The sequence below is a fragment of the Herpailurus yagouaroundi genome, unplaced genomic scaffold (assembly GCF_014898765.1).
Source record: "Herpailurus yagouaroundi ecotype Mexico unplaced genomic scaffold, PumYag 188, whole genome shotgun sequence".
Lineage (NCBI taxonomy): Eukaryota > Metazoa > Chordata > Mammalia > Carnivora > Felidae > Herpailurus > Herpailurus yagouaroundi.
In genome coordinates, this window is record NW_024412419.1 from 36,879,378 (window position 1) to 36,905,137 (window position 25,760).

Below are 25,760 nucleotides of genomic sequence, written 5' to 3' on the forward strand. Positions count from 1 at the left end.
CATGGGTTTTGACAGGACCCTGGATGTGGCACGATCCCCTGCTGGTTAAGACGAGCCCATGAATAATTGCATGACTGGCTCTGCCCAGCACTGCCAATAAAGCTCCCCTAGGCAGATCTGCCTTGACAAGTTTCTAGCATCTTTCTTATAGGCCGGGTGGTCCTTTATAAGGATCTTTGCATCACATGAGGTCACGTGATTTATTCTCAGGTAGTAACAACAACAAAAAAGGGACAATGAATGCTATTCGTCTGAATATACTGATATGAAATTAATGACAGTATAAAATTGGAAACAATCTAACTAAGTGAATAGGAATCTTTAATTAGCTGTGATGGTTCCAAACAAAAAATATTGCACAGCCATTAAACAGATAATTAGGATCAGAGACAGCAGTGTGAACCAAAAATATCACTTAAGATATACTGTTGACTGAAAGTATATACAACATTTTATATAATCTCTATAGAAACATAAATGTATCTGAAACAAAGAAGGAAATATTCTTTTTTTAATTTATTTTATTTTATTTTTTTCAGTATATGAAATTTATCGTCAAATTGGTTTCCATACAACACCCAGTGCTCATCCCAAAAGGTGCCCTCCTCAATACCCATCCCCCACCCTCCCCTCCCTCCCACCCCCCATCAACCCTCAGTTTGTTCTCAGTTTTTAAGAGTCTCTTATGCTTTGGCTCTCTCCCACTCTAACCTCTTTTTTTTTTTCCTTCCCCTCCTCCATGGGTTTCTGTTAAGTTTCTCAGGATCCACATAAGAGTGAAACCATATGGTATCTGTCTTTCTCTGTATGGCTTATTTCACTTAGCATCACACTCTCCAGTTCCATCCACGTTGCTACAAAGGGCCATATTTCGTTCTTTCTCATTGCCATGTAGTACTCCATTATGTATATAAACCACAATTTCCTTATCTATTCATCAGTTGATGGACATTTAGGCTCTTTCCATAATTTGGCTATTGTTGAGAGTGCTGCTATAAACATTGGGGTACAAGTGCCCCTATGCTTCAGTACTCCTGTATCCCTTGGGTAAATTCCTAGCAGTGCTATTGCTGGGTCATAGGGTAGGTCTATTTTTAATTTTCTGAGGAACCTCCACACTGCTTTCCAGAGTGGCTGCACCAATTTGCATTCCCACCAACAGTGCAAGAGGGTTCCCGTTTCTCCACATCCTCTCCAGCATCTATAGTCTCCTGATTTGTTCATTTTGGCCACTCTGACTGGCGTGAGGTGATATCTGAGTGTGGTCTTGATTTGTATTTCCCTGATAAGGAGTGACGTTGAGCATCTTTTCATGTGCCTGTTGGCCATCCGGATGTCTTCTTTAGAGAAGTGTCTATTTGTGTTTTCTGCCCATTTCTTCACTGGGCTATTTGTTTTTCGGGTGTGGAGTTTGGTGAGCTCTTTATAGATTTTGGATACTAGCCCTTTGTCCGATATGTCATTTGCAAATATCTTTTCCCATTCCGTTGGTTGCCTTTTAGTTTTGTTGATTGTTTCCTTTGCTGTGCAGAAGCTTTTTATCTTCATAAGGTCCCAGTAATTCATTTTTGCTTTTAATTCCCTTGCCTTTGGGGATGTGTCGAGTAAGAGATTGGTACGGCTGAAAGAAGGAAATATTCTAAAGGTAGTTCTGTATGTGATTGAATCACCTATAAATTGCTACCTAACGAATCATCCCAAAATTGAGTAACTTATTTTTTTTTTATGTTTATTTACTTATTTATTTTTGACAGAGACAGAGCACAACCTGTGAGGGTACAGAGAGAGAGAGAGAGAGAGGGAGGGAGGAAGGGAGGGAGACACAGACTCAGAACCAGGCTCCAGGCTCTGAGCTGTCAACACAGAGCCAGATGTGGGGCTCAAACCCCAAGCCGTGAGATCATGACCTGAACCAAAGTCAGACACTTCACCCACTGAGCCACCCAGGCGCCCCCCAAATTGAGTAACTTAAAACAGCACACAATTGTTAGCTCCTGGTTCTGTGGGTCAGCAATTTGGTCTGGGTTGGGGTCATATGGTGTCGTTCTTCTGCTGGCCTGGCCTGGCCCCACTCACCCTATGGCAGTCAGCTAGAAGCTTGGCAGGCAGGTTGGTCCAAGGTGGTCTCACCAACACATCTAGCAGTTGCTGCCGACTGTTGGGTGCACCTCTATCTGTAGCAGGCTAGACACGGACATCATTTTTTTTTTTTTTAACAAAACTGGAAAAGCATGCGGTATGTTAGGGCCAACTTATAACTTTCAAGCTGCCGAGGGAGAGGATTGATGGAGCTTGTTTTATGGGTACATTTTAATACTATTCCCGAAAGGCCTCATCAGCCATAGAATATTAGAGGCAAAAAAGAAAATAGACCATCCGTCTGTCTGGTTCAGGGAAGGCAAGTAGGTTTTATTTGAAGTGTCGACTCAACTGCTTGGTCCCAGGACTGGCATTAAAGGCTGATGTCTCAGGTGGGCGAGAGAGCAGTAGGTAGTTAGCCAGTTAGGCAAGTTGGCCATAGGGGAGGGATGGACAGTGGAACGTAAGCACCACACATTGGCCATGGGAGACAGAGACCTCCGGAAGGATAGGGTTTGCATTTGATTCCTTTCAAGGAGTTTGCTAGAAGCAACTAGCCCTTCTCTGGCTCCAGCATTTAAAGACACCCTAGCACCTCTTTACATTCTTGACAAATGACTGACAAGTGATAAACTGTCTGCATACGTTGTGGTGCGGGAACTGCTGGCTCGATATACCAAACAGCATCAAGAGAAGCCACTCTCCCCCTTCTTCCGAGACTGGGCTGAGTCTGGGAGTGACAAGCTGAGAACCAGGTACGTGACTGCTCAGGCTGTGACCGTCCTTGGCCCCCAGTGTCTTACTATCGAGCCTGAGTGCATGGAGCCTCGTCGTGGCACAACCACTCTTGTTGAAATTTTTAATATTCCATACGGACGAGCAATGCACGATTGTGGTAGCATCAGTGCTCGTTCACCCACTCCCCAACTTGAGAACCAGAACACCGTTAATTCTGTTCTTTCTCCTCCTGTGCCTCCTTCGTTGTGTGTCCACTGTTCCCAGCACTTCAGAGATTTTAAGCCTAAGTACCCCCATGAGGTAAGTTACTGTTTCCATTTCACAGATGAGGAAACTGAGGCATAGAGGTTATTTTGCCCATGGTTACTTGCTAGGGAGTGACAGAGCTAGGATTTGAATGCAGGTGGTTTGGCTTCAGGATCCATGCTTTTGCTTGTTTTTATTGATTTTTTTAGTGTTGTCTTTAAGCTTGATAAGTAAGGGGTAGCATATGTGGTATTCTGTAGCTTCCTGTTTTCACTCTATTTTGTGTCTAAGATTCATCTCAGCTGTTATGTGTGTGGATGAAGAACTGTTCTCTTTGTTTATAATATTTAATCATGTGTATATGTCCCCATCTACGTAGCCATTCTAATAACCAACATCAGTGGGCATGAGGGTTGTGCTTTTGATATTTTGCACAAAGCTCCCGTGAAAAATCTTGCACGTTTTCTGGGTAATATGTATAAGGGTTTCTACAGGGCCTTCAAATTTAGTTGCTGTGACTCAGAATAAGAAATAAATTTTACATCAACCACTGACGCCCACACATCCATAGAGCTCCCCACTCCACACACACCCCGAATCAGACAGCACCAAAGCAAACATCTCATGAAACCTTGCTTCTCCTGTTACTCGTAATGATCTCTGATAGTTTTCAATTTTATTGTTTAAAAATACTGACCTCAATCCTTTAAACTGATTTCACAACCAATTAGAGATGTGCAATCCGTTGTTTGAAAAACACTCCTCAGTAGTACATAGGAGTGAAAGTGCTGTGTTGTGGGGGGTATACCAGTGTTCAAGTTCACTAGATCAGAACAAATTATTTTTCAGAGTCATTTTGCAGATGTATACCTTCACCGGAAGCATGTGTCCTGTGGAACCATCCTCACCAACATGTGGGATTATCAGTCTTAATCAGCCTTAATACACACACACACACACACACACACGCAAAGATCTCTCACTGTGACTTTAAATTGCATTTTCCTTATTACTGTTAATTAAAGTTGAGCATGCTTTCACAAGTGTATTTGCCACTTTTATTTCCTCTCATGTGAAATGCCTGTCCATGTGTTTTGCCAATCTTTCTTTTTCTTTCTTTTTTTTTAATTCTTACTGAGTTTTGTTGTTGTTGTTGTTGTTGTTTTTGTTTTTTATCCTTTGTTGTTACAGATGTTACAACTACCTCCTCCAAGTTTGTGCCTTGTCTTATATTTTCTTTATGGTGCCTTTTAACATAAATTCTTAAATTACTATTGAATTTATCAATCTTTTATATTCCACACTCTGTGCATCTTGTCTACTTTGAGATCATGAAATACCGGTTTGAGCGTTTCACCTTCCACATTTAATTCTCGAGTCCATTAGAGGTTTATGCCTGTAGTGTGAGGAAGGGATCTAACTTCATTTTTTTGCCTCCTGTAGGGATTGTCTGTTGTTCCAGCACCACTTACCTAATTGACTATCTTTTACTAGTGATCTTCAGTGCCTGCTCTGGCATTCATATAGATTTCTACACATGTGGGAGGCCATTCTGGTGGTGCTTCGTTCCTAGTCTGTTTGTGTATCCTAATCCAACAATACAATACATTGTTGCAATTATACTAGATTTGTAATTATAACCTTATATTATTGTATCTAAAATATAATTCAGAGGGGGCACCTGGGTGGTTCAGTCAGTTAAGCATCTGACTTCGGCTCAGGACATGACCTCCGGTTCATGGGTTCAAGCCCCATGTCAGCCTCTGTGCTGACAGCTCAGAGCCTGGAGCCTGCTTTGGATTCTGTCTTCCTCTCTCTCTGCCCCTCTCCTGCTCACCCTGTCTATCTCTCTCTCTCTCTCTCTCTCTCTCTCTCTCTCTCAAAAATAAATAAACATTAAAAAAAAATTGTTTTAATATAATTCAGAGTTGTGTTGACTTTTGCCCTTTCATACAAGTTTTGGAATCAGTTTGTTACATTTCTCAAAAAAAAAAAAAAAGAGAGAGAGAGAGAGAGAGAGAGAAACAAAAAACAAAAACCTGCAGACACAAAAGGAAAATATTCTATGACTGTGGTTTTATGAGGCATCTAGGGTAGTCAGATTCATAGATACAGGAAGTAGAACATGGTTACAAGGGCTGGGAGGAGGAGAGAATGGGTGTTATTATTGAGTGGGTACAGAATTTCAATTTGTGATGATGAAAAAGTTCTGGAGAGGGATGGTGGTAAGGGTTGTGCACCATTGTGAATGTACTTAATGCCACTGAACTGTACTCTTGTGTAGGGTTAAAATGATTGATTTTATGTGATGTATATCTTACCACAATTTTTAAAAATCTGCTGTAATTTTCTTTGAAAGTGTTTTGTCTTATAGCTTTGCAAAAAAATTGACGTATTTGTAAAACTGACCCTCGTCTCAAAGATTTTCGTTTCCTAAGTGTTTTCCAGAAATTTATAATTTTTTCCATACATAGTACATTCTTTGATAGATTACTAGGTACTTTATGATTTTGTTATTGTAAAAAGAATAGTTTTGAAGTTATGTTTTTTTGTTGCCCATTTATTATAAGTGCAGTTGACTTTTGTCTATAAACCTGATCATAAAAAATATTTCTTCTGGGTCTATAGATTCTTTGAGTGTTTTTTTAACACAGACAAGCACACCATTTGCAAATGATGACTTTTTATGCCTTTCTTTCCACTTTTTATTCCTTTTATTCTTTTTCATGTAGAAGGTGTTCTTTTGTCTTATTCCTGGTTTTAAAAAGACTTAGCTTAACGTTTCACTATTAAGAAGGATATTTGCTGAAGCTTTTGATAGATACAGTTTGCTTCCTAAGAAGCTCCACTTACTGTTATTTCTAATACATTTTTTGTCATTAGTAGGTGACAAATTTTATTGATTTTACTGCAAATGATTTTTTTGCATTTATTGAAATGATCTATTTCTTCCTTAACTTGTTAATGTGATAAATAAGCCTCATAAATCTTTTAATGTTAAACTACTCTTGGATGCTTGAGAAACATTCACTTTTGCTATGCTGCATCGTTGTTTTAATATTTTCCTGAGTTTGGCTTGCTAGTGTTGTTTTAGGGTTTTTGTTTACTTATCGGCCTACTGTCTTCCTTTCTTGTAGTTCCCTGATTTGAATTCATGTCAAGTTTTACTGGTTTCGTAAAGCTATTTTGGGAGTAGTTTCTTATTTTGTGGGAGAATTTGATAAGCTATTTGAAAACTATCTGGGCCTGGGGGAATATTTACACTACTAATTCAATTATAGTTGACCCTTGAACAAAACGGGTTTGAACTACAAAGGGCCACTTACATGCAGACTTTCTTTGATAAACACAATACAGTACTGTAAATGTATTTTCTCTCCCTTATGATTTCCTTTTTTTTCCCCTTTTTTAAAAATGTTTCTTTATTTTTGAGAGAGAGAATGACAGATTGCAAGTACAAGAGTGGCAGAGAGAGGAAGACAGACTCTGAAGCAGGCTCCAGGCTCTGAGCTGTCAACCTAGAGCCAACCTAGGGCTGGAACTCGCGGACTGTGAGATCATGACCTGAGCCGAAGTCGGACGCTCAACCAACTGAGCCACCCAGGCGCCCCTCCCTTATGATTTTCTTAATAACATTTTCTTTTCTCTAGTTTACTGTACTATAAGAATATAGTATATAATACATGTAGCATACAAAATATGTGTTAATTGATCATTTTTGTTATTGGTAAAGCCTCCAGACAACAGTAGGCTATGAGGAGTTAAGTTTTGGGTGAGTCAGAAGTTATACGCAGATTTTCGAGTGCACAGGGGTCAGGGTCCCGACCCTCATGTTGTTCCAGCATCAAGTGTAATTTAATTGTTTTAAGACCATTTAGGCTTCCTCTTCTCGTGTCAGTTTTCATAAATAATATTTTCTAAGAATTTATCCACTTAGATTTGAATTTATTTGTATAAGGTTTTTCATACTGCTCACTGATTATCCTTTTAACTTCTGCTAGATCTGTAGTTATGTCCCATTTGTCACTCCTAGAATTAATGTCATGTGCTTTCTCTCTCCTTTTTTGTTGCTTAATCTTACCAGATGGTTGTTTGTTGTTGTTGTTGCTATTTTAAACAACCAACTTTCCTCTTTGTTGATCCTCTCTGCGGTAACTTTGTTTTTTATTTCATTGATCTATGCTCATAAATGTTTTGTTTCCTACTTTTGAGGAGTTTATTGTGCTTTTCAACTTTTGTGCGCTTTTTTTTTTAATTTTTTTTTCAACGTTTTTTATTTATTTTTGGGACAGAGAGAGACAGAGCATGAACGGGGGAGGGGCAGAGAGAGAGGGAGACACAGAATCAGAAACAGGCTCCAGGCTCTGAGCCATCAGCCCAGAGCCCGACGCGGGGCTCGAACTCACGGACCGCGAGATCGTGACCTGGCTGAAGTCGGATGCTTAACCGACTGCGCCACCCAGGCGCCCCTTTTGTGCGCTTTTTAAATTGTTATTTTTATTTGGAGGAAGATTATTGGTCTCCATAACTAAAATGTGTTGAACTAATTTCCAAGGAAACTATTTATTTTAAAATGTCATTTAGGGGTGTCTGGGTGGCTCAGTAGGTTAAGCATCGAACTCTTTATTTTGGGTATGTCATGATCTCATGATTCATGGGATTGAGCCACATATCGGGCTCTGTACTGATAGCATAGATCCTGCTTGGGACTCTCTCTCCCTCTCTCTGTGCCCCCCCCAACCCCCGCCCTGTACTCACTCGCATATGTTCTCTCTCTCTTTCTCTCAAAATAAATAAACTTCAAAAGAAAAGAAAATGTCATTTTATCACCCTGATTTAAAACATGGGAAACAGGTGCCTGGATGGCTCAGTTGATTAAGTGTCCAACTTCAGCTCAGGTCATGATCTCACAGTTCATGAGTTCGAGCCCTGCATCGGGCTCTGTGCTGACAGCTTGGAGCCTGGAGCCTGCTTCAGATTCTGTGACTCCTTCCCTGTCTGCCCCTCTCCTGCTCACACTCTGTCTCTCTCTCTCTCTCTCTCTCTCTCTCAAAAAAAAATAAAAATAAATAAAACATGGGAAACACAATAAATAATAGTGTGTGGCACTTTCATGTCTATTAGCATAAAGTGAAATTAAGAAATATGTAATCTGTCCTTTTTTTTCTTTTTTCTCTCTCCCTTTCTTTCTCCCTTTCTTTCTCCCTCTCTTTCCTTCCTTCCTTCCTTCCTTCCTTCCTTCCTTCCTTCCTTCATACTGGTCACGTTCCTGTTTTTTCAAACTCTAATCTATCTTAAAGCTTGAAAACATCAGGTCCCATATTCTAGGACTGTTTCACTTAACTCGTTATTAGTTGTAATGTCTCAATTTGTCCTTGCACATTCTGTAAAGCCACTGCGTCTTTTTAATATTTCTAGCCCTGAGTGGGCAATGGATAGTACTGTTAGCTTCCCCCCCCCCCCCACAATTCTTCAGTTTGAAAATTATCCAACATATAAGGAGTTGAAAGAACAGTACAACTCCCATCGGGATCAGCTCCATTCGTTCAGGAAACTTGTTCCCAAACTGACAGCGCCTCATCTGCCCTTGCGTTTCTTTTCCACATAGCAGAGCAGGGCTCGTTTCCATCATTTTGAAGGCACAGCAGACCCTCACCCCTATGCAAATTTATATTCATGGCAAATTTTCCGCGATAGACTTGAGATGTGCCAAAGGCAGTATTCCACTTGTAAATATTTGGAAAGTTCCAGTCCATTTATTTTTGTCTCGCTCATTAACCTCTAAAACAGTATACATCTCTGTCGCACACATCCAGGTTTTACTGATTCAGTCTGTTTATCTACTTACATTCCCCAAACCTTGCTCTGGTTTTTATGTATCTTGAGAAAAGCCTTTATGGTCCAACATGTTTTCAGTGCCCTGGGCACTTCTGTCAGCGTCGGTGATGCAGCAGTGACTGTGGGTTCTCAGCCTTCATGGAACCTACAATCAGATGGCGGTCCTATTGACAACTCATGAGAGATGTACCCACAAGCAGGCGGGGGCATGAAGAAGGATGGGCTGAGGACTTCCGGGTGCCCCGAAATGCCTCCAAGTAGGCAGTCATTTGTGTGGACACTCAGAAGCTACCCATTCATCTGGACTGTGGGAGGAATTAGTCTCCAGAGACTAGGTGAGGGAGGCAGGGCGTGGCTCTGAGAGTGGCTATAGCTGGTTATGCAAACAGCTGAGTTCTGTCCCCTTGTCCTGATGAATGCTGCCTCTCCCCTCCCCCTGGGACTGCCTCTCCCTCTCTCCCTGGAGCTGCCAGCGGAGCTCTGGCTGCCCTCATCACCCCCATGGATCCTTAGGAGGTGTGGGAGCTGAGGAAGTTGAAGTTCTGCATTATGCTGAAAAGTTTTACCATGTTGTATTATGAACATTTTCAAGTATTGACCAAATTGAAAGACGTGTAGTGAACATTCATAAACCCACCATATAGATTCTACTATTAACATGGTACTGTGCTTGTTATATCACATGTATATCCATGTATCAATTCCTCAGCGCACTTATCAATTCATCTTTTTTCCCCTGATGCATGTCAAACTAAACAGCTGGCATCAGCATACTTCTAAATGATTCAGCATGAACATTATTCACTAGAGTTCAAAATTTGATTACAGTTTTTTTCTTCCTTTGTAGAACTTACATACAGTGAAATGCACAAATCTTAACTGTGCATTAACTGAATTTTGACAAATGCAGATATATACCTGTATAACTCTTGTTAAGTAATAGGTCACTAGCACCACTCCAGAAAGTTCTCTTACGTCCCTTTTCAGTCATTTCCTGTGACCACCTCCCCAGATGCAGCCACTAATCTGATATTTTTCTACCACAGATTAGTTTATCCTGTTTTAGAATTTCGTATAAGTGGAACCATACGGTATGTATTTTTTGTGGCTGGCTTACTAACATGACATAATGCTTTCTGAGATTCATTCATGTTGTCATGTGTTCTAGCTTGTTCCTTTTTACTGCTGAGTAGTATTCTATTTTACGCATATACTAGGATTTGCTTTCCATTTTCTTATTGATGGAGAGACACATGGGATGTTTTGAATTTTTCATTCTTCTGAGTAGCTCTGCTGTGAATATTCATATGCAAGCCTTTTTGTGAAGATATGTTTTTATTTCTCTTAGGTAAATAGTAGGAGTAGAATTGCTGGGTCATAGAGTATGTGTTTCTTTAGTTTTATGAGAAACTGTGAGAACTTTTTCCAAAGTGGTTAGCCATTCTACACCTCATCAACAAGTATGAGAGTTCTGGTTGCTCCATATCCTTGTCAACATTTGATGATGTCAGTATTTTAATTATAGCCATTCTGGTGGACATATAATGCTACCTCGCTGTGGTATTCATTTGCATTTCCTTGATGACTGATGATGTGCATTCAAATTTAACTTAAATTTAGAGTCATTTTGACCTTCTTATAAAATACAAGGAGGTTGCCTTTAGCGATATCCCTAATTTTAAGAGTCTTCACAGCTTTTTATGCTGGGTGAGTTCCTAAAGCTATGTGGTGTGGTTGTGCTTGGCATGTGACTCATGATAGGGCAGGTGGATGAGATCCACATCCTGTAGCACATGTAGTTCACAACCTCAAGTGGATAGTATTCCACAGTAAACATTACAAAAAAGATAGGTTCTAATAACAAAATTCACAGTCTCTAGGCTTCATAGTAAGTCTCTAGAATGACTGAAACATACTTTTCAATACAATGTGAGAGTTCTTTCACTTTTTGTTAAGTAAACTAGGACAGAAGCTCAACTTTCTAATGACCAGATTCAGAATAAGTATTGATACAAGTTAAATTTCCTGATAATTGGCATGAAAATGACCTCCCATCTTTCCTGTCTACATGGAGGGAAATTATTAATTCAGTGCTTGGCATTCTCAAAAGCACTGTATCAATTGCTTCTTAATGTTTCTCTTATGGCTTCTGATTAAGCAACAACAGCTACTTGTGGGTTTAATTTTAATTAATGAAACTCTAAATTATTTGGGTCTTATGACAACTTATTTTCCAAGAATATGGGGCGAGGGGGCCACAAAGGTGTGGCTAAGTTATGGGAAGCCGTAAGTGTGAATTAAGCCCTTCACTGTCTGTCCAAGTTCCAAAGACAGAAGTTTCATGGGACAGAGGATGGGAGGGTGCAAAATTAGCACAAAAGGCAGAGCCACATGAAAAGCCTGCAGGGCTTTAAGGGAGACAGGTGTTTTGAGTCTCTTTGTGCCAAAGTCTCTTACCTCCCCTGTGCCTCAGTTTCCTCATTGCCAGATAGGGAAGATAGAAATGACTACCTGCTGAAGAGAGTCATTATCTCTGCAGGACACTCTACCCTACACTTGCCCACAGCCCGCTCACTGACCTCTTGGCCTCCTCTTTCCTCAAATACAAGTGTTCCCTAAGACAAAACGTGAGCCTGAGCGTGTTCTGCCCATGTGACCTTGAGCAGGTTGCTGAAACTTGCTGAGCCTCAGTTTCCCAAACTATACATTGAATAATTATACTATCTGCATCGTAGAAATTTTGAGATTGTTGAATAATTCACAGCGGTAATTAGCACAGGTCCTGATACATTATGTGTTTAAGAAATGTTAGCCTTTGACAAATACTTTGTGACAGATGTATTTGATGAGCAATAGTCACTTGTAATCATTAGAACAAATGCCCAACAATGGTTGAGAAAATTATCATAAACCCAATGGATGCAAATTATATAGTTCTTAATGAAGAAAGACTATATAAAATATTGACTAACTATCTCTAATACAATAGTAAGTGAAAAGAAGCAGGAAGCCATATTATCTTTACACCATAAGGACAACCACATAGGATAAACTAGAGGCAGGTACCCATCAGAATATCGAAAGAAGCATGAATACAGCGAGTGAGAGACGTGAAGGGGGCTCAACTGTACTTACACTACTTTTCTATTGGAAAAAAAAAATTTATTTTTGACAGAAAAAACCCTGTCTGTTTTTCTCAAATTGAATTCTTTGGTGAGGACAAAATAATAATAATGGTCACTGTGTTTTTCCGTCAGTTTCTTGGCATTTGATGTGGACACAGTCGGTAATCTCGCCTTTCTGTTGAAAGCAGTGAATTTTCGCGAAAGGGCTCTTCGCCGGAGTTTGGTGGCCAGAATTCATTACAAGGTAAAGATACGTGTTGTGTGTGTGTGTGTGTGTGTGTGTGTGTGTTTCTTTTTTTCCTTCTGACATGTGTTTAAGGCATATTCTTGCTGGTGAACTATCTGCTAAATGTAGTAGAGGATGAGTCAGGGTAATTAGAAGCTTCTGGAAGTGGCTGGAGTTCCTACAGGGCATTTGTCTGCCCTGAAAGCCCCGCTTGCTCTGAGGCCCTGATGCTGCTGTTGAACCCTTTTGTGTTGACTTTTCAAATTCTGCCCGCAAGCCATCATTTGGCTGCCACCGAAGTTGATGACTGGAATAATTTTTAGCCCTTATTGGAATTGAAAAATCATGGTCTCTGTGTTAAATGGACACATTGTTCTCTGGGGGAAAAATGTACATCGGATATATTTAAAAAATAACCATTGGGAGCGCCTGAGTGGCTCAGTCAGCTGAGCGTCCGACTTCAGCTCAGGTCACGATCTCATAGTTCGTGAGTTCGCGCTCTGTGCTGACAGCACAGAGTCTGGAGCCCACTTTGAGTTTTGTGTCTCCCTCTCTCTCTGCCCCTCTCCTGCTCATGCTCTCTCTCTCTCTCTCTCTCTCTCTCTCTCTCTCAAAAGCAAACATTAAAAAATTTTAAAAAGAACAATTTTACTCATTTGGCCTTTCTTAAAATTATTCAAAGACATGCTCTATAGGACATTAAAAAAAATCAAAATTAATAGCTCCAACATAAGGAGGCCAAGATATAAAAGGATTTGTGGTCCCCCTAAATCCAACCAATAAGTAGGTGTTTTTTTAAAACTAGTTACAAAGTTCAGGGGTGCCTGGGTGGTTCAGTCGGTTAAGTGCCTGACTTCGGCTCAGGTCATGATCTCGCTGTTCCCAAGTTAAAGCTCCACAATGGGCTCTGTACTGACAGCACAGAGCCCGCTTCAGATCCTCTGTACCCCTCACTCTCTGCCCCTCCCCCTTCTTGTACTCTGTCTCTCTCAAAAATACAAGAAACATTTAAAAAAATTAAAAAAAAATAGTTGCAAAGTTCAGAATCTAAAAATGTGTTTAGGGGAAAAACATGAATTAAAAAAATTTGACTCACTGGTTCTACTCTAAATAGATTGGGTTTATAATATATTTTAAGGTGAGATAGAAGCTAGAGTAAAAACATGCTCAATCTCTTACTTTAATTGCAGGGTAGGCAAAAGACACTGTTTTGTTCTGACTTTGATCATTAAAGGAACCTAGGTTAAGATACGTCTCATTACATTGAAAGTTAATATGAGTACCAAACACAGGATGCCTGTTATCCAAATCGCTACAGAAGACACAGCAAAGATAAATAAACGACCAGAAGCTTGTGTAATCAGAGGCAGAGCAAGGAACAAATTAGAAAGCATGTTCTTAGGGTCCTTAAAGATTCCCCAGCACTGCTCTTTCTTTTTTTTTTTTTTTTTTTTTGCTCTGCCTGCATCATGCGAGAGGGCTGTTTTAAGAGGGCTCCTTGGTTTGAGAATTTCTCCGGGATTGCTTCTTGAAATCTGCTTCCTGATCATTGTGACATCCCCTTGACTCTTGTCTGATTTGGCTAAGTGCAAGTCCTCTGTCTCTGGCCCCAAAAGATTAACAATTTGGTCTTCAACTGCACTGATCTGGTAATTCCTTGAAAACACCTTTTCCATTACAACATGATCCCTAAATTCAGTCCACAAAAAAATCATGGGAGAGGCATCTTCTCATACATTTCCATTATAAAGAGCCTTAAATCCCTCCAGCATCCGCCTTTAGATTAGAGCATTAGATTTAAAATGGCCTATAAAATGAATGAGTTTTAGTTCTCCTAATGAAAGCATAGATGTTTAGTTTAGAAATAAATCTAATTATATACATTTTATATAGAAAAATCTAATTGTATATGTTGATGTATACTTATATACATCAAAACAAAAATGATTTTTAAAAAAAGTACAGATTGGGCAACAGCAAGATACTTTCAGATGTCTTTCAGAAGGTTGGTGTTTTAGTCTACTTGGGCTGTCATAACAAAACACCACAGATTGGTTGGCTAAACAATAGGAATTTATTTTCTCACAGTTGTGGAGGCTAGAAGTTTAAGGCCAAGGTGTCAGCAGGGTTGGTTTCCTCTGAGGTCTTCCCCATGGCTTCCAAATGGCGGCCCTCTTGATGTCTTTTCACACGATTCTCCCTCTGTGCATGCCCTTCCTGGGGTCTGTTCCTCTTCTAAGTATATCAGTCAGACTAGACTGGGGCCCCATCCTAATGGCCTCATTTTAACTTAATCACCTCTTTAAAGACTTTATCTCCAAAGAGCATCACATTCTGAGGTGCTGCAGATTGAGAGTTTCAAGTATGGATTTTGGAGGAAACATAATTCGCCTCATAACCGTTAGTGATGGTGATCTTACAAAAAATGCAAAAGTGTGAAACAGTACACAGCCAAATTGATGATGCTATAACTGTGAACTTTTATGTGCCAAATAACATATATCTGTGGTAGCCAGCTTCCAACGTACCCCCAAGAATCTTTCCCTTTGGTATTTACACCCTTGCGTTGTCCTTTCCCATATTGTACCAGAATTGGTCTGTGTGACATACAGCAGAAGTGATGACATGTCCCCTCTGAGATGAGATTATTAAAATAACAAACAAACATGGTGACTTCCATGTCGGTCACTCTATTGCTCATTCTTTCTCTCTTTCTTGGATTACCCACCCTGTGGGAAACCTTGTCTTAAGTTTTAACCTGGAGATACATGAAGCCAGAACTGCCCTGCTAAGCAGCTTCTGCATTCCTGACTTCCAGAAACTCTGTGAATAATGAGCGTTTGTCTTAATCTGTTAAATCTGGGGGCAGTGTGTTACAGAGTAATAGATATACCTCACACAGATTTGGGCACCTCAAGCTAGGTGATGATGTAACCTAGCTTGTAACTCAAAATGTGGGTGTGGTCTTGGAACCAGGAGTGAGCTTAGAGAAGAGTCTTAGAGAAGAAGAGCTCAATAGAAGCCTAAAATGCCTTGAAGAAATTGTTCATAGAAGCCGTCTGGGCTTTGATAAAGCTGTGGGTGAGGGCTTACAGGAAAGTGAGTAAATATTATTGGAAACTGGAGGAAAGGGGATTCTTGCTATGGAGCGGCAGAACTTAAGCAACACTGTTGTGTCTGTAGTGATACAGAAAGTAGAAAACATACCTCAGCGCCTGAAAGTGTCCACAGGGCCTGCTTTCTTCTGGCTGCTTAGAGTACAACGCCAAAAGACAGAGAGAAGCTGAAGGAAACAGTGTTTAACAGGAAGGAACGAAGACTTGCCGTGGTTTTGAAGATTCCCAGGCTCACCATATTGTAATTCGTTTCTTGTGGCTGCCGTGACAAAGTACCACAGGGGTGGTTCCTGGCAACTGGTGTTCCTTGGCTTGTCTCCGCATCACTCCAATCTCTGCTTCTGTCACCGTGTGGCCGTCTTCAGTCTGTGTGTCTATATCTTCTTTTCTTCTTATGGGGACACCGAGTCATATGGACTAAGGCCGACCCTACTGCAAGGATGACCTCATCTTAACTTGCAAAGACCCTATTTCCAAATAAGGTGTCATTCACAGATACTGGGGATTAGTGCTTCAATATATATTTTTGGAAGACCTAATCCTACCCAAAAGAAACATAGAAGATGGCTTCAGAGCAAAGATATAATCCAGAGCACTCTCAGGAATGCACGGTCGAAAGATAAAGCCCAAGATATAAGTGAAATCCTTTTAAGAACTGGGAAAGATCAAAGATGGGTCTTCAGTAGGGCAAAAGGCCCTCTGAAGAGATTAAGGGTATGCCTCACAGATCTTTTCAGTCCAACTGTAGGCTTCTAGGGTGCTTTTAAAGGCATCCTTCTTTAGCCTTCTCCACACCCCGAAGGCCTATCTCAAAGAGATTTGTGGATATGGATTTTTTTGTCTAATGGACTGAACCCCAAAAAAGATTCACAGAAGATGTATAAAGTTTCTAAGAGAATTATATCAGTCACATTTTTCAGTTGGTGCTGAAAGGTACAGAGATAGCACAAAATGAATAGAGCCTTTGGGCCATGAAACTTCTACAAGCTGAGAGCAGGCTGAGAAAACTACTCAGTCACAAAGATGCGGACCTTTCATGATAATGGAAAGGATGCCTCAGTGGAAAAAACCAAGGGCTGTGGAGAATTAAAACAGCTGGACGTGGGTAGGACTGAATCTTAATTAAAAAAAAAAAACAAAAAACTTCTGACATTTGATCAGCTGGATTTCAGAATTTCTATGGATCACTGACCCCTTTATTTCTCTCACTTTCTTCCCTTTTGAGCATGAATATGTATAGTGGTTATCCGGTCCTCTCCCACTATTGTATATTGGCCATGTACAGCCAGATACAGATAACTTGTCTCTTCAAAGCCTTCAAATCAGTTTTTAAGAGACTCTTAAAAACTGAGAACAATCTGGGGGTTGATGGGGGGAGGGAGGGGAGGGTGGGTGACGGGTATTGAGGAAGGCACCTGTTGGGATGAGCACTAGATGCTGTATGAAAACCAATTTGACAATAAATTTTATATTTAAAAAAAAGCCTTCAAATCAAAAGGAACTGTACTTAAGGAGTGACATCTTGGAAACCTAATCTGTACCCAGGCTAGACTTAGATGATGGGATTCTGGGATTTGAATCACTGCTGTAATGGGATGAGATTTTTGTGGCCCTTGGGAAGGGATGAGGATGGGCTGTGATAGAATCCAAGATGGCCTTCAAGGATCCCTCCCTCCTGCTACTCACATCCTTATACATTGTGCCAGAGCTGGTCTGTGCAACCAATAGAATACAGTAGAAGTAATGGGATGTCCCTTCTGAGATCGTGTTAAAAAGACACCATGGCTTCTGTCTTAGTTTCTTTCTCTCTGTCTCTCCCTCACTCTGAGGAAAACCATGTCATGAGCAAGAACTTTGGCAAAGAACTGAACCGTCTTGACAAAAGCTATGTGAATGAGCGTGGAGGTGCCTCTTCCAGCCATATTCAGATATTCAGAGACGACAGGGACCAGGGCAGTCAACAACTTGACTGGAGCCTCCTGAGGGCCTGAGCCAAGAGCACCCACTCAAGACATGCCCAGATTCCTAAGCCTCAGAAGCCATGTCAGATAACAAAAGTTTCTTTGTTTTAAGATGCTAAATTTGGAGATAATCTGTTGTACAGCAATAGATAACTAATACGGCATCTGCAAACAAAAATTGTTTAAGAGCTTCGGCATTGATACACACATTTTTTGAAGCAAAATACAAAAGGAGTTTGTAATGTTTTAATCAATATTTCCACTTAATAAAATGAGACGGCATTCTTTCTTTGTCAATAAGAGCATGATTGTACAATATTCTAATGCTTCTTGGGTTTCAGTTTACATTACAGACAGTGCCACTAGGAACATTCTTCAACGTTTATTTATTTTTGGGACAGAGAGAGACAGAGCATGAACGGGGGAGGGGCAGAGAGAGAGGGAGACACAGAATCGGAAACAGGCTCCAGGCTCCGAGCCATCAGCCCAGAGCCCGACGCGGGGCTCGAACTCACGGACCGCGAGATCGTGACCTGGCTGAAGTCGGACGCTTAACCGACTGCGCCACCCAGGTGCCCCAAGTCCGCTAGTTTTAACCCACGAAAATGAAATAACTTAAGTGCTAAATTATGCCAAAGCCTACAAGCTTAGAGGAAAGACTATTGACTTCTATATCTTAGTTTGTATTTTTGATTCAGCTGTTTATTCAGCTAGCTGTATGTTGGCTTATGTCTACCTACATTGATTTGGTATATCTTGAAATAAAACAATCTGTTCAGTAATTTGAACATCTAATTTACGAGATTAAATCAGAGCTGGGACAGTAGTCTTTGTGCAATGTCCAAAGGTGGGTGATTTCATCTAGAATGCCAAGATCTTGTAAAAACAATCCTGTGATTTGGTTCAGAATCTTTTAAAGGGGTGAAAATATGAATGGGCTTCAGAAATCTGCTTTTCTTCTTCGTTTTTTTGTAATGCTCTTTTTATTTTAGAGTTGCTTAGCCAACCCTCTGCTCACATTAGATAGCCTATCTGCCTCCTACCCAGAATTAAACTGAAAATAGGGCCAGGAAGTGTCCTTCCATGTGCTGGTGGCCATAAAGGGAGCACAGCCCCATAGCTTCCCTTAGAAGCCCCCCTTCTCCAATTTTCCAAAGTCGTGCTGCAAATCTCGCTCATCAAGACTGCTACATCATTTTCCCGTTAGTGGGAAGAAAAAGTAAACTCGTAAACAATGGCTTGTCGCTTTGAGAATATTCTATTAAGGACTTATGTCATTGTATGGAGAAAAAGCTATGGGGAAAAATATAGGCCCTCCGTAAACAATATGTTTAGCAAATGACTATTTACTTCCAAATATACATAACAAACATTGGGTGGGTAGAGGGATGTGAATCCAGATCGGGTGATAGTTCTAGTTCACTGGGAGCTGATTCACGTTCCATCTCTCAGCACCTGTAACCTTCTTCTACCACACTGGTAGACCCCCACTTCAGGGTGTGTAAGAATGACCTGGAAAAGAGTGATTTTACAAATCTGATTCATGGTGCCCTCCGCCACACTGCAAGTCTGAGTTAAAGTGAAAAGGGAAGCAGTCTGCTGATGAACATTATGAATCATTCTCAAGATCCAGGGGCAGTAAACTAACTTGGAAACAACTACCCTAAGTTATTTTTCCTTATTCAGAGTTTGAGATTTGGATGGAGAAGAATTGGTGAGGAGGCTGGGAATAAGGTTATCAGAGATGTGACTTTCTAGAGCTTTCTGTATATGGTTTTTTACTGTTGTGGTCAGCGCGTCACCTGACTGCGTGTGTGTGTGTGTGTGTGTGTGTGTGTGTGTGTGCCTTTAAAACTCTTAATTTAGATCTTGAAAACATAATAAAGCCAGAGTACTTCTGTAAAGACTGTCTTTCTAACAGATGATGCCAGCTACTTTGTTTGTTATAATTTTAGACTGACGGCATCTTTGCTCAGGTCACCAGGTTGGGGTTTGGAATCTTATCTGAGTCCTTGTCTGTGCAAAATGGGAGCTGTGTTAGGCATTGGATGGCATACACATGGCTGGTGCTGCAGGTAGGGCTGTAATGATGTCCATCGGTCACAGGTCCTCGGGAGCTTTGGTCACCAGGTAGCTGGTAGATCTGGAGAGGATCTTGGAACTGCTATCGTCGACAAGCCCAAAGAGAGGAAAAACTCTGTCGCTGGTTTGTTTGTGCTTCTCTGAGAGTTTGAGGGTCGGGAGAGGGAACAAAAGAGTGACAGCAGCTGGCTTGTGTTTGTTACATTTTTAAAAGCCAATACAGTGGCCTGAATAGCAGATGTTTTACTAAAAATCTCATAGCACAGAAATGCCAAGAGCTTTGTTCCAGAGACAGATCATCAAAGCTAGGAAACAGGATTAGAAACCAAATTTCCTGAGTTCATACTTTGCATTGATATTGATGCATCTTCTTACTCAAGTTGAATTGAGGAAATGATCAGAAGACCAGGACAGTCTGATGGAGGGGCCTTTGTATCTTCGCAGCATGGGTGCTGCCTAGGCAAAGGCCACCTGTGCAGAAGTGTGGCTCCTTCTCTGCTGACCGGTGCTTGAAATTCCTTCAATGGGGAGCATGTGCCCATTTCTCAGTGAGAGATAAGGCTTAAAGTCCTGCAACTCCAGAGAAAGGGAGAGGGTAACTGACTGCCACTTCTCATAGCAAGCCGTACTTGGTGGCTGAGGAAAGGGTAGATGTTGGTCTTGTGAGACCCCGGAGTGGATGGGCAAGAAGATCTGAGGCTGACTACGCCTGCTTCCCCGGTGGATGGTGCTCCCAAGCATTAGCTTGGCACTTTCCCCTTGTTGTTGCTGGTCATAGGAAATGTTTCTGTTCTGTGATGTGTTCCTCTCTCTTACTTTCTTCTCCGCCCTGTAGCAACCCAGTTGCATTTTCTCTTTTTCCCTCACTTCTGACTTACTCCACCTTTCTCTCATAGAGAGCACCCTAAATTCTCTTCCTAGGGAAACCTACTATGGGGAGCGAATGGAAAAGAAAGAAGGAAGGGGAAGTGAAGAGAAAGGAAAGGAAAAGGAAATTGTATTCCTGATTACTCCCTGGGAGGTGTGGTCATTTCCTTTGGAGTGTGAGAGCTAGAAGGGTCCCTCAGGGTGAACTAGTCAAACTCGCTCATTTACAGATAGGCAACCTGAGGGTGAAGAAGGCTAGTGTTTTCTTCAAGGTAACACAGTCACCAAGAGCAGAGATTAGACTGATGCTTGATTATGTAGATATCCTGTTTTTCCTCAAACTTTTACCCGTGTCCATCTATGAATCTTCCTGGAAACGATGAATACTGTGGTGTATGCCTAGTGGGGAATTTCTATGTCCCCCATCTCGATTACATTAGTTAATTAGAACCAAGAACTGTCCCTTCTCCTGCAACTACTTATTTATTCAATTAGTTATTATTTATATCAGTGTAGACTCAACAATATCGTTTCTGTGTTTGGGCTACAGTCTGATACCATCATTATTTATTTTCTTGCTCAAATTGTTCCAGTTTTGGCTATTGAGAGCTCCTTCTACTTATTCCTTATATCCCTTCGATATGTCACTATTCTCTTTTTTAGTACGTACTTCCTTATTTTCTGTTACCACAAAATGTATCATATCTTGAATTTTCCCTGCCAGACATATAATCATTTTCCAAGAAACCCCGCTTCCTTTTATTGGAAAATGGTATTTAAAAACCAATACCTCGTTTCTGGGTGTGCTGATTATTGCTGGGGTGTCAATGCTTCTAGCTGTTCTAAGCTAGGAAATAAATGTATGTTTACTAACTCACATGTTCTCACAAGACCTGTATGTGTGTATAGACCACAAGTTTATGCTGATACCTCTGATTCCAATCCAAAACCACAAGGTTCATTCTAGCCTTCCCTCTTTCCTATTTGTAACTTCTTTCTCTGAGACAGTGAGAAACCTGGATTTCATTGTCTAATATGTGTTTACTTATTTGATCTTCCTTAGTATACACAGTAAGTAGTTTCAGAATTGCTAACCCATACCTCTGTGAGAAGCGCATTTACTAACTAGAATATTGTATTCTTCTTTTAGCGTAAAGTATCGAAACAAAATAGTATTTCCCAATTTACTTTCGTTTCCTTTTCCATATCCTTTAGTGAGATTATGTTATTTGTTTGTTATATAAGTTCAATTGTTCCTATTTGTTCCTACTTTGGGATCTTCCTGGTTGATTTTACTCCATTCATGGTTTAGCTACGTAAAGCACTACTAAGTTTCCAGGACTTAAAGCTTTTAGAAAGGTATACTCATCCACACTTTTATTTCTTCCTTTTTCCCCTCTACATACTCCTAGAGGCGTCCTTTTTATTTTTATTTAGTTTTTAGCTTATTTTTCCTTTATTCTTCTCCCCCAAAATACACAGGAACATGTGTAGTTTCTTATATTGCTTTCTCTGTTACATGAAGGATAGCATGCCATAGATATTCTTCTAGACTTCCCCCCACCACACCCCCACTTAACAGTAGTATGTCTTGGGAATTACTCTGTATCACTTCATGGAGATCCATCTCATTTTTTAAAATGGCATCAGAATAATATGCTGTGGATGTGCTGTCACCTACTTAACCCTTCTCTAATACATGGGCATTTAATCTTCCTCTCAGTACTTTTCAACTAGAAATAATGCCGCAGTAAATAGCCATATGCATATAAATTTTAGTATTGCTTAATGTGTATCTCTAGGGAAGATGTCTTGAAATTCGACCACTGGGCCCAAAGTAAGTGCATATGTAATTTGGTTAGAAATTGTCAAATTCTGCTTCGGAACAGTTGTACTACTTTGCATCCCTAGCCCCCATCTCACCACCAGATAATGTTCATTTTTTCACAGTCTCATCAACAGAACCTGTCCTCATGCTTCCCCCAACCCCCAATTTGATAGGTGAGAAATGGTATCTCTGTTTTGGTCTAACTTATACTTCTTTAGGTATAAGTAAGTGAGGGGCGCCTGGGTGGCTCAGTTGGTTAAGTGTCCGACTTCAGGTCAGGTCATGAGTTCCGTGAGTTCCAGCCCGTGAGTTCCACCCCTGCGTCGGGCTCTGTGCTGACAGCTCAGAGCCTGGAGCCTGCTTCGGATTCTGTGTCTCCCTCTCTCTCTGCCCCTCCCCTGCTCATGCTCTGTCTCTGTCTCAAAAATAAATAAAACATTAAAAAAAAATTTTTTTTTAAAGTGTAAGTAAGTGAGTGAACAGTTTTTGTCAGTGTGAGGGCCATTTTAACATATTTTTCATGTATTGTCTATTCACGTCATTTTCCCATTTATCCATAGAGCTTTTGGTCTTTTGTCCATCCGTTTTTAAGACTACTTTCTGTATTAAAGATCTTAGCCCTTTGTCACATTGCATAATTTTTCTCCCAGTTTGTCACTTGTCTTTTGACCGTTTGTGGTGATTTTTGCCATGCAAAAAAAAATTTTTTTTAACTTTAATGTAGTTAAATGTAGTAATATTTGTTTTTATTGTCTCTGAATTGTAACTGACAGTTGGAAAGCCTTTTCCTGCACTTAGGTTAAAGAGGAAGTCATCACATGGAAACCACAATCTTAATGTCATGAGGAGTTCAGCAGATGGAGTCTGGGACTGTCAGAAAGACTGAAAATCAAAGCGAAAAATCCAGAACAAGGAGGGAACCACAGAGAAGGAAACTTCAAAATATGTGTGTGAACAAAATCCTTGACTCATGTATGAAATATGCATGGATGGACAAGACCCCAAAGAACTCAAGGGATTTTTAATCTGGAGGGATTAAAGAGCTGAGCAGAGAATTCAACTGTTGCCTACTACATAGGAAGCATAATTTGTAATTTGAATCCTGCCAAGTTAGAAGGGTAAGGCAAAGTCAAGGGGCTTTCCAATGAAGTCCTAGGAGGGCCCTACCTTATGTATAAGACTACGTCCCAGGAAAAGAGATTCACCCAAGGACTAAAGGTAAAATTAAAACAGACTAAAGGCAAAACCAAAACTATTCTTTCTGACAAAGCATAAAACAGCCTCCACAAATCCAAGTTTATCTGCTAGTGATCTAACTTAATGATGGAAAAAAAACCTCAACACTCTTTAGAAGAAGACAACAGGACCTAGAATGAGTATCATTCACATTGTCCAATATACAATAGAATGTTATCAGACATGTGAAGAAATAAGGACATGTAATGCATAATCAAGAGAAAAACCAGTAAATAGAAAAAGACTCCCCAAATGACCCAGGTGTTGAAATTAGAAGAAAAGAGCTTTTGAAAACATACAGTGAATTTATTAAAGAGTGGATGGGATATAATACATTAAAATTTCAGAAGACTTTTGGAAATTCTTAAAAAGAAAGAACTAAATGGGATAAATCTAAAAAAGATAATATTATCAATAAATTAATAATTTATTGGGTGAGATTACAGATTAACAACAGATTAGACAGAACAGAGGGAAGAGTCAGTGAACAGGAAGACAAATCAAAAGAAATAATTTGAACTAAAGCACAGAAATAAAAAAGATTGATAAGATTAACAGAGCCTCAATGACCTGTGGGGCAGGATCACATACTCTAGTATATATGTGATTGGAGTCTTAGAAGAAGATAACAGAGAACAGAACAGAAAAAGTATTAGCCAAATGTTTTCTTTAAAAAAAAAAATGATAGCATGCAAATCCAAAAAGCTCAGCAAGCGGCACCTGGGTGGCTCAGTAGGTTAAGCGTCAGACTTTAGCTCAGGTCATGATCTCACAGTTCGCAAGTTCCCACACTGGGCTCTGTGCTGACAGCTCAGAGCCTGGAGCCTGCTTCAGATTCTGTGTCTCCCTCTCTCTTCCTGCCCCTCCTCTGCTCGCTCGCTCTCAAAAATAAACATTAAAAAAATTTTTTTAATTCAAAAATGCAGCAAGATTCAAGCAGAGAGGATTAAAAAACAAACAAACAGGGGCGCCTGGGTGGCTCAGTCGGTTGAGCAACCGACCAGCTCAGGTCACGATCTCGCGGTCCGCGAGTTTGAGCCCCACGCCGGGCTCTGGGCTGATGGCTCAGAGCCTGGAGCCTGCTTCAGATTCTGTGTCTCCCTCTCTCTCTGCCCCTCCCCCGTTCATGCTGTGTCTCTCTCTCTGTCTCAAAAATAAGTAAACGTTAAAAAAAATTAAAAAAAAAATTAAAAAAAGACAAGTTATTTCTAAAAAAAAAATAAAAATAAATAAAAATAAATAAAAAACAAACACAAAAACGGGAACATATCATAGTAAAACCAAAGATGTCTGAAAACCAAAGATAAAGAATAATTTGTAAAAGTAGCCAGAGAGGAAAACACATAAGAAAGCAATGATAAGAATGAGGATTGACTTTCATTAAAAACCACAGAGTCAAAAGCCAGTGCAAAAGATCTCTCTAAAGGGCTGCCAAGAGAAAGACAAAATAAAGCTGTTTACCTGGAGTTGTAGATCTAGCAAAGACATATATCAAAAATGAATTGAAGATATTTTCAGGTAAAGGATAGCTGAGAGAACTGTTACCAGGGACCTGTATTCCGAGAAATGCTAAGGAAAGTTCTCCAAGCTGAACAAAGCAAAATTACATGGGAACTCAAATCCAAAGAAAAGAAGAACACTGAAAATGCAAAATGTATAGGTAAATATTAATGGCAATTTTCCTTCTTATCTTAAACTTTTTATAGTTCAATTGGTCATTTAAAGTAAAAATAATTATAATTATTTAGAGTTTGCAGAGTACATAAAAGTAAAATATATGACAACAATAGCACAAAAGATGGGATGTAGTGTACATGGAATTATATTATTATAAGGTTCTTACATTATACATGAGTGTTATTAATTAAAGGCAGACTGTTATAAGTAAATAATACATATTATAATAGAGAAGTAGACTGAGACAAAAAGAAGACTCTTTAGTTAATCCAGAAGAAGTCATAGAAGGAGGAACAAAAATTAAAGACCTAAAAAGATAGACTACAAGTAGACTTATACCAAGCACAATCAATAATTACGTTACATGTAAATGGACTGAACATTCCAGTGGAAAGGCAAACATCATCACAGAGGGTTAAAAATACAAAAATTCCATCTATATGCCTTAAAGGTAAAGAGAGACAATAAAAGGATATAGCATGCAACTAGAACATAAGAGAGCCTATATTAGTATCAGATAAAGCCAACTTTTAAGACAAAAAGTATTACCAAGGATAAAGAGGGTCATTTCATGATGATTTAAAGGTCACTGCATCAAGAAGAGAGAATAGCCTGAAATAGATATGCACCATAACAAAGATTTAAAATACTTGAAGCAGAAATTGACAGAACTCAAAGGAGGGACAGACAAATCTAGTAACCGATGGGACTAGTAGACAGAGTTTCAGTATGACTACAATA

The 25,760-nt window shown here is 40.0% G+C and overlaps 1 protein-coding gene across 1 annotated transcript in view; it reads left to right on the top strand.

Moving 5' to 3' along the window:
• The window catches only part of ACOXL (acyl-CoA oxidase like), a 347,249-nt gene that overhangs the window by 221,822 nt on the left and 99,667 nt on the right, over positions 1–25,760 (top strand). The window contains 2 exon segments of the mRNA XM_040496721.1: positions 2,725–2,834; positions 12,159–12,282. Of these exon segments, the coding sequence (XP_040352655.1) occupies positions 2,725–2,834; positions 12,159–12,282 (234 nt within the window).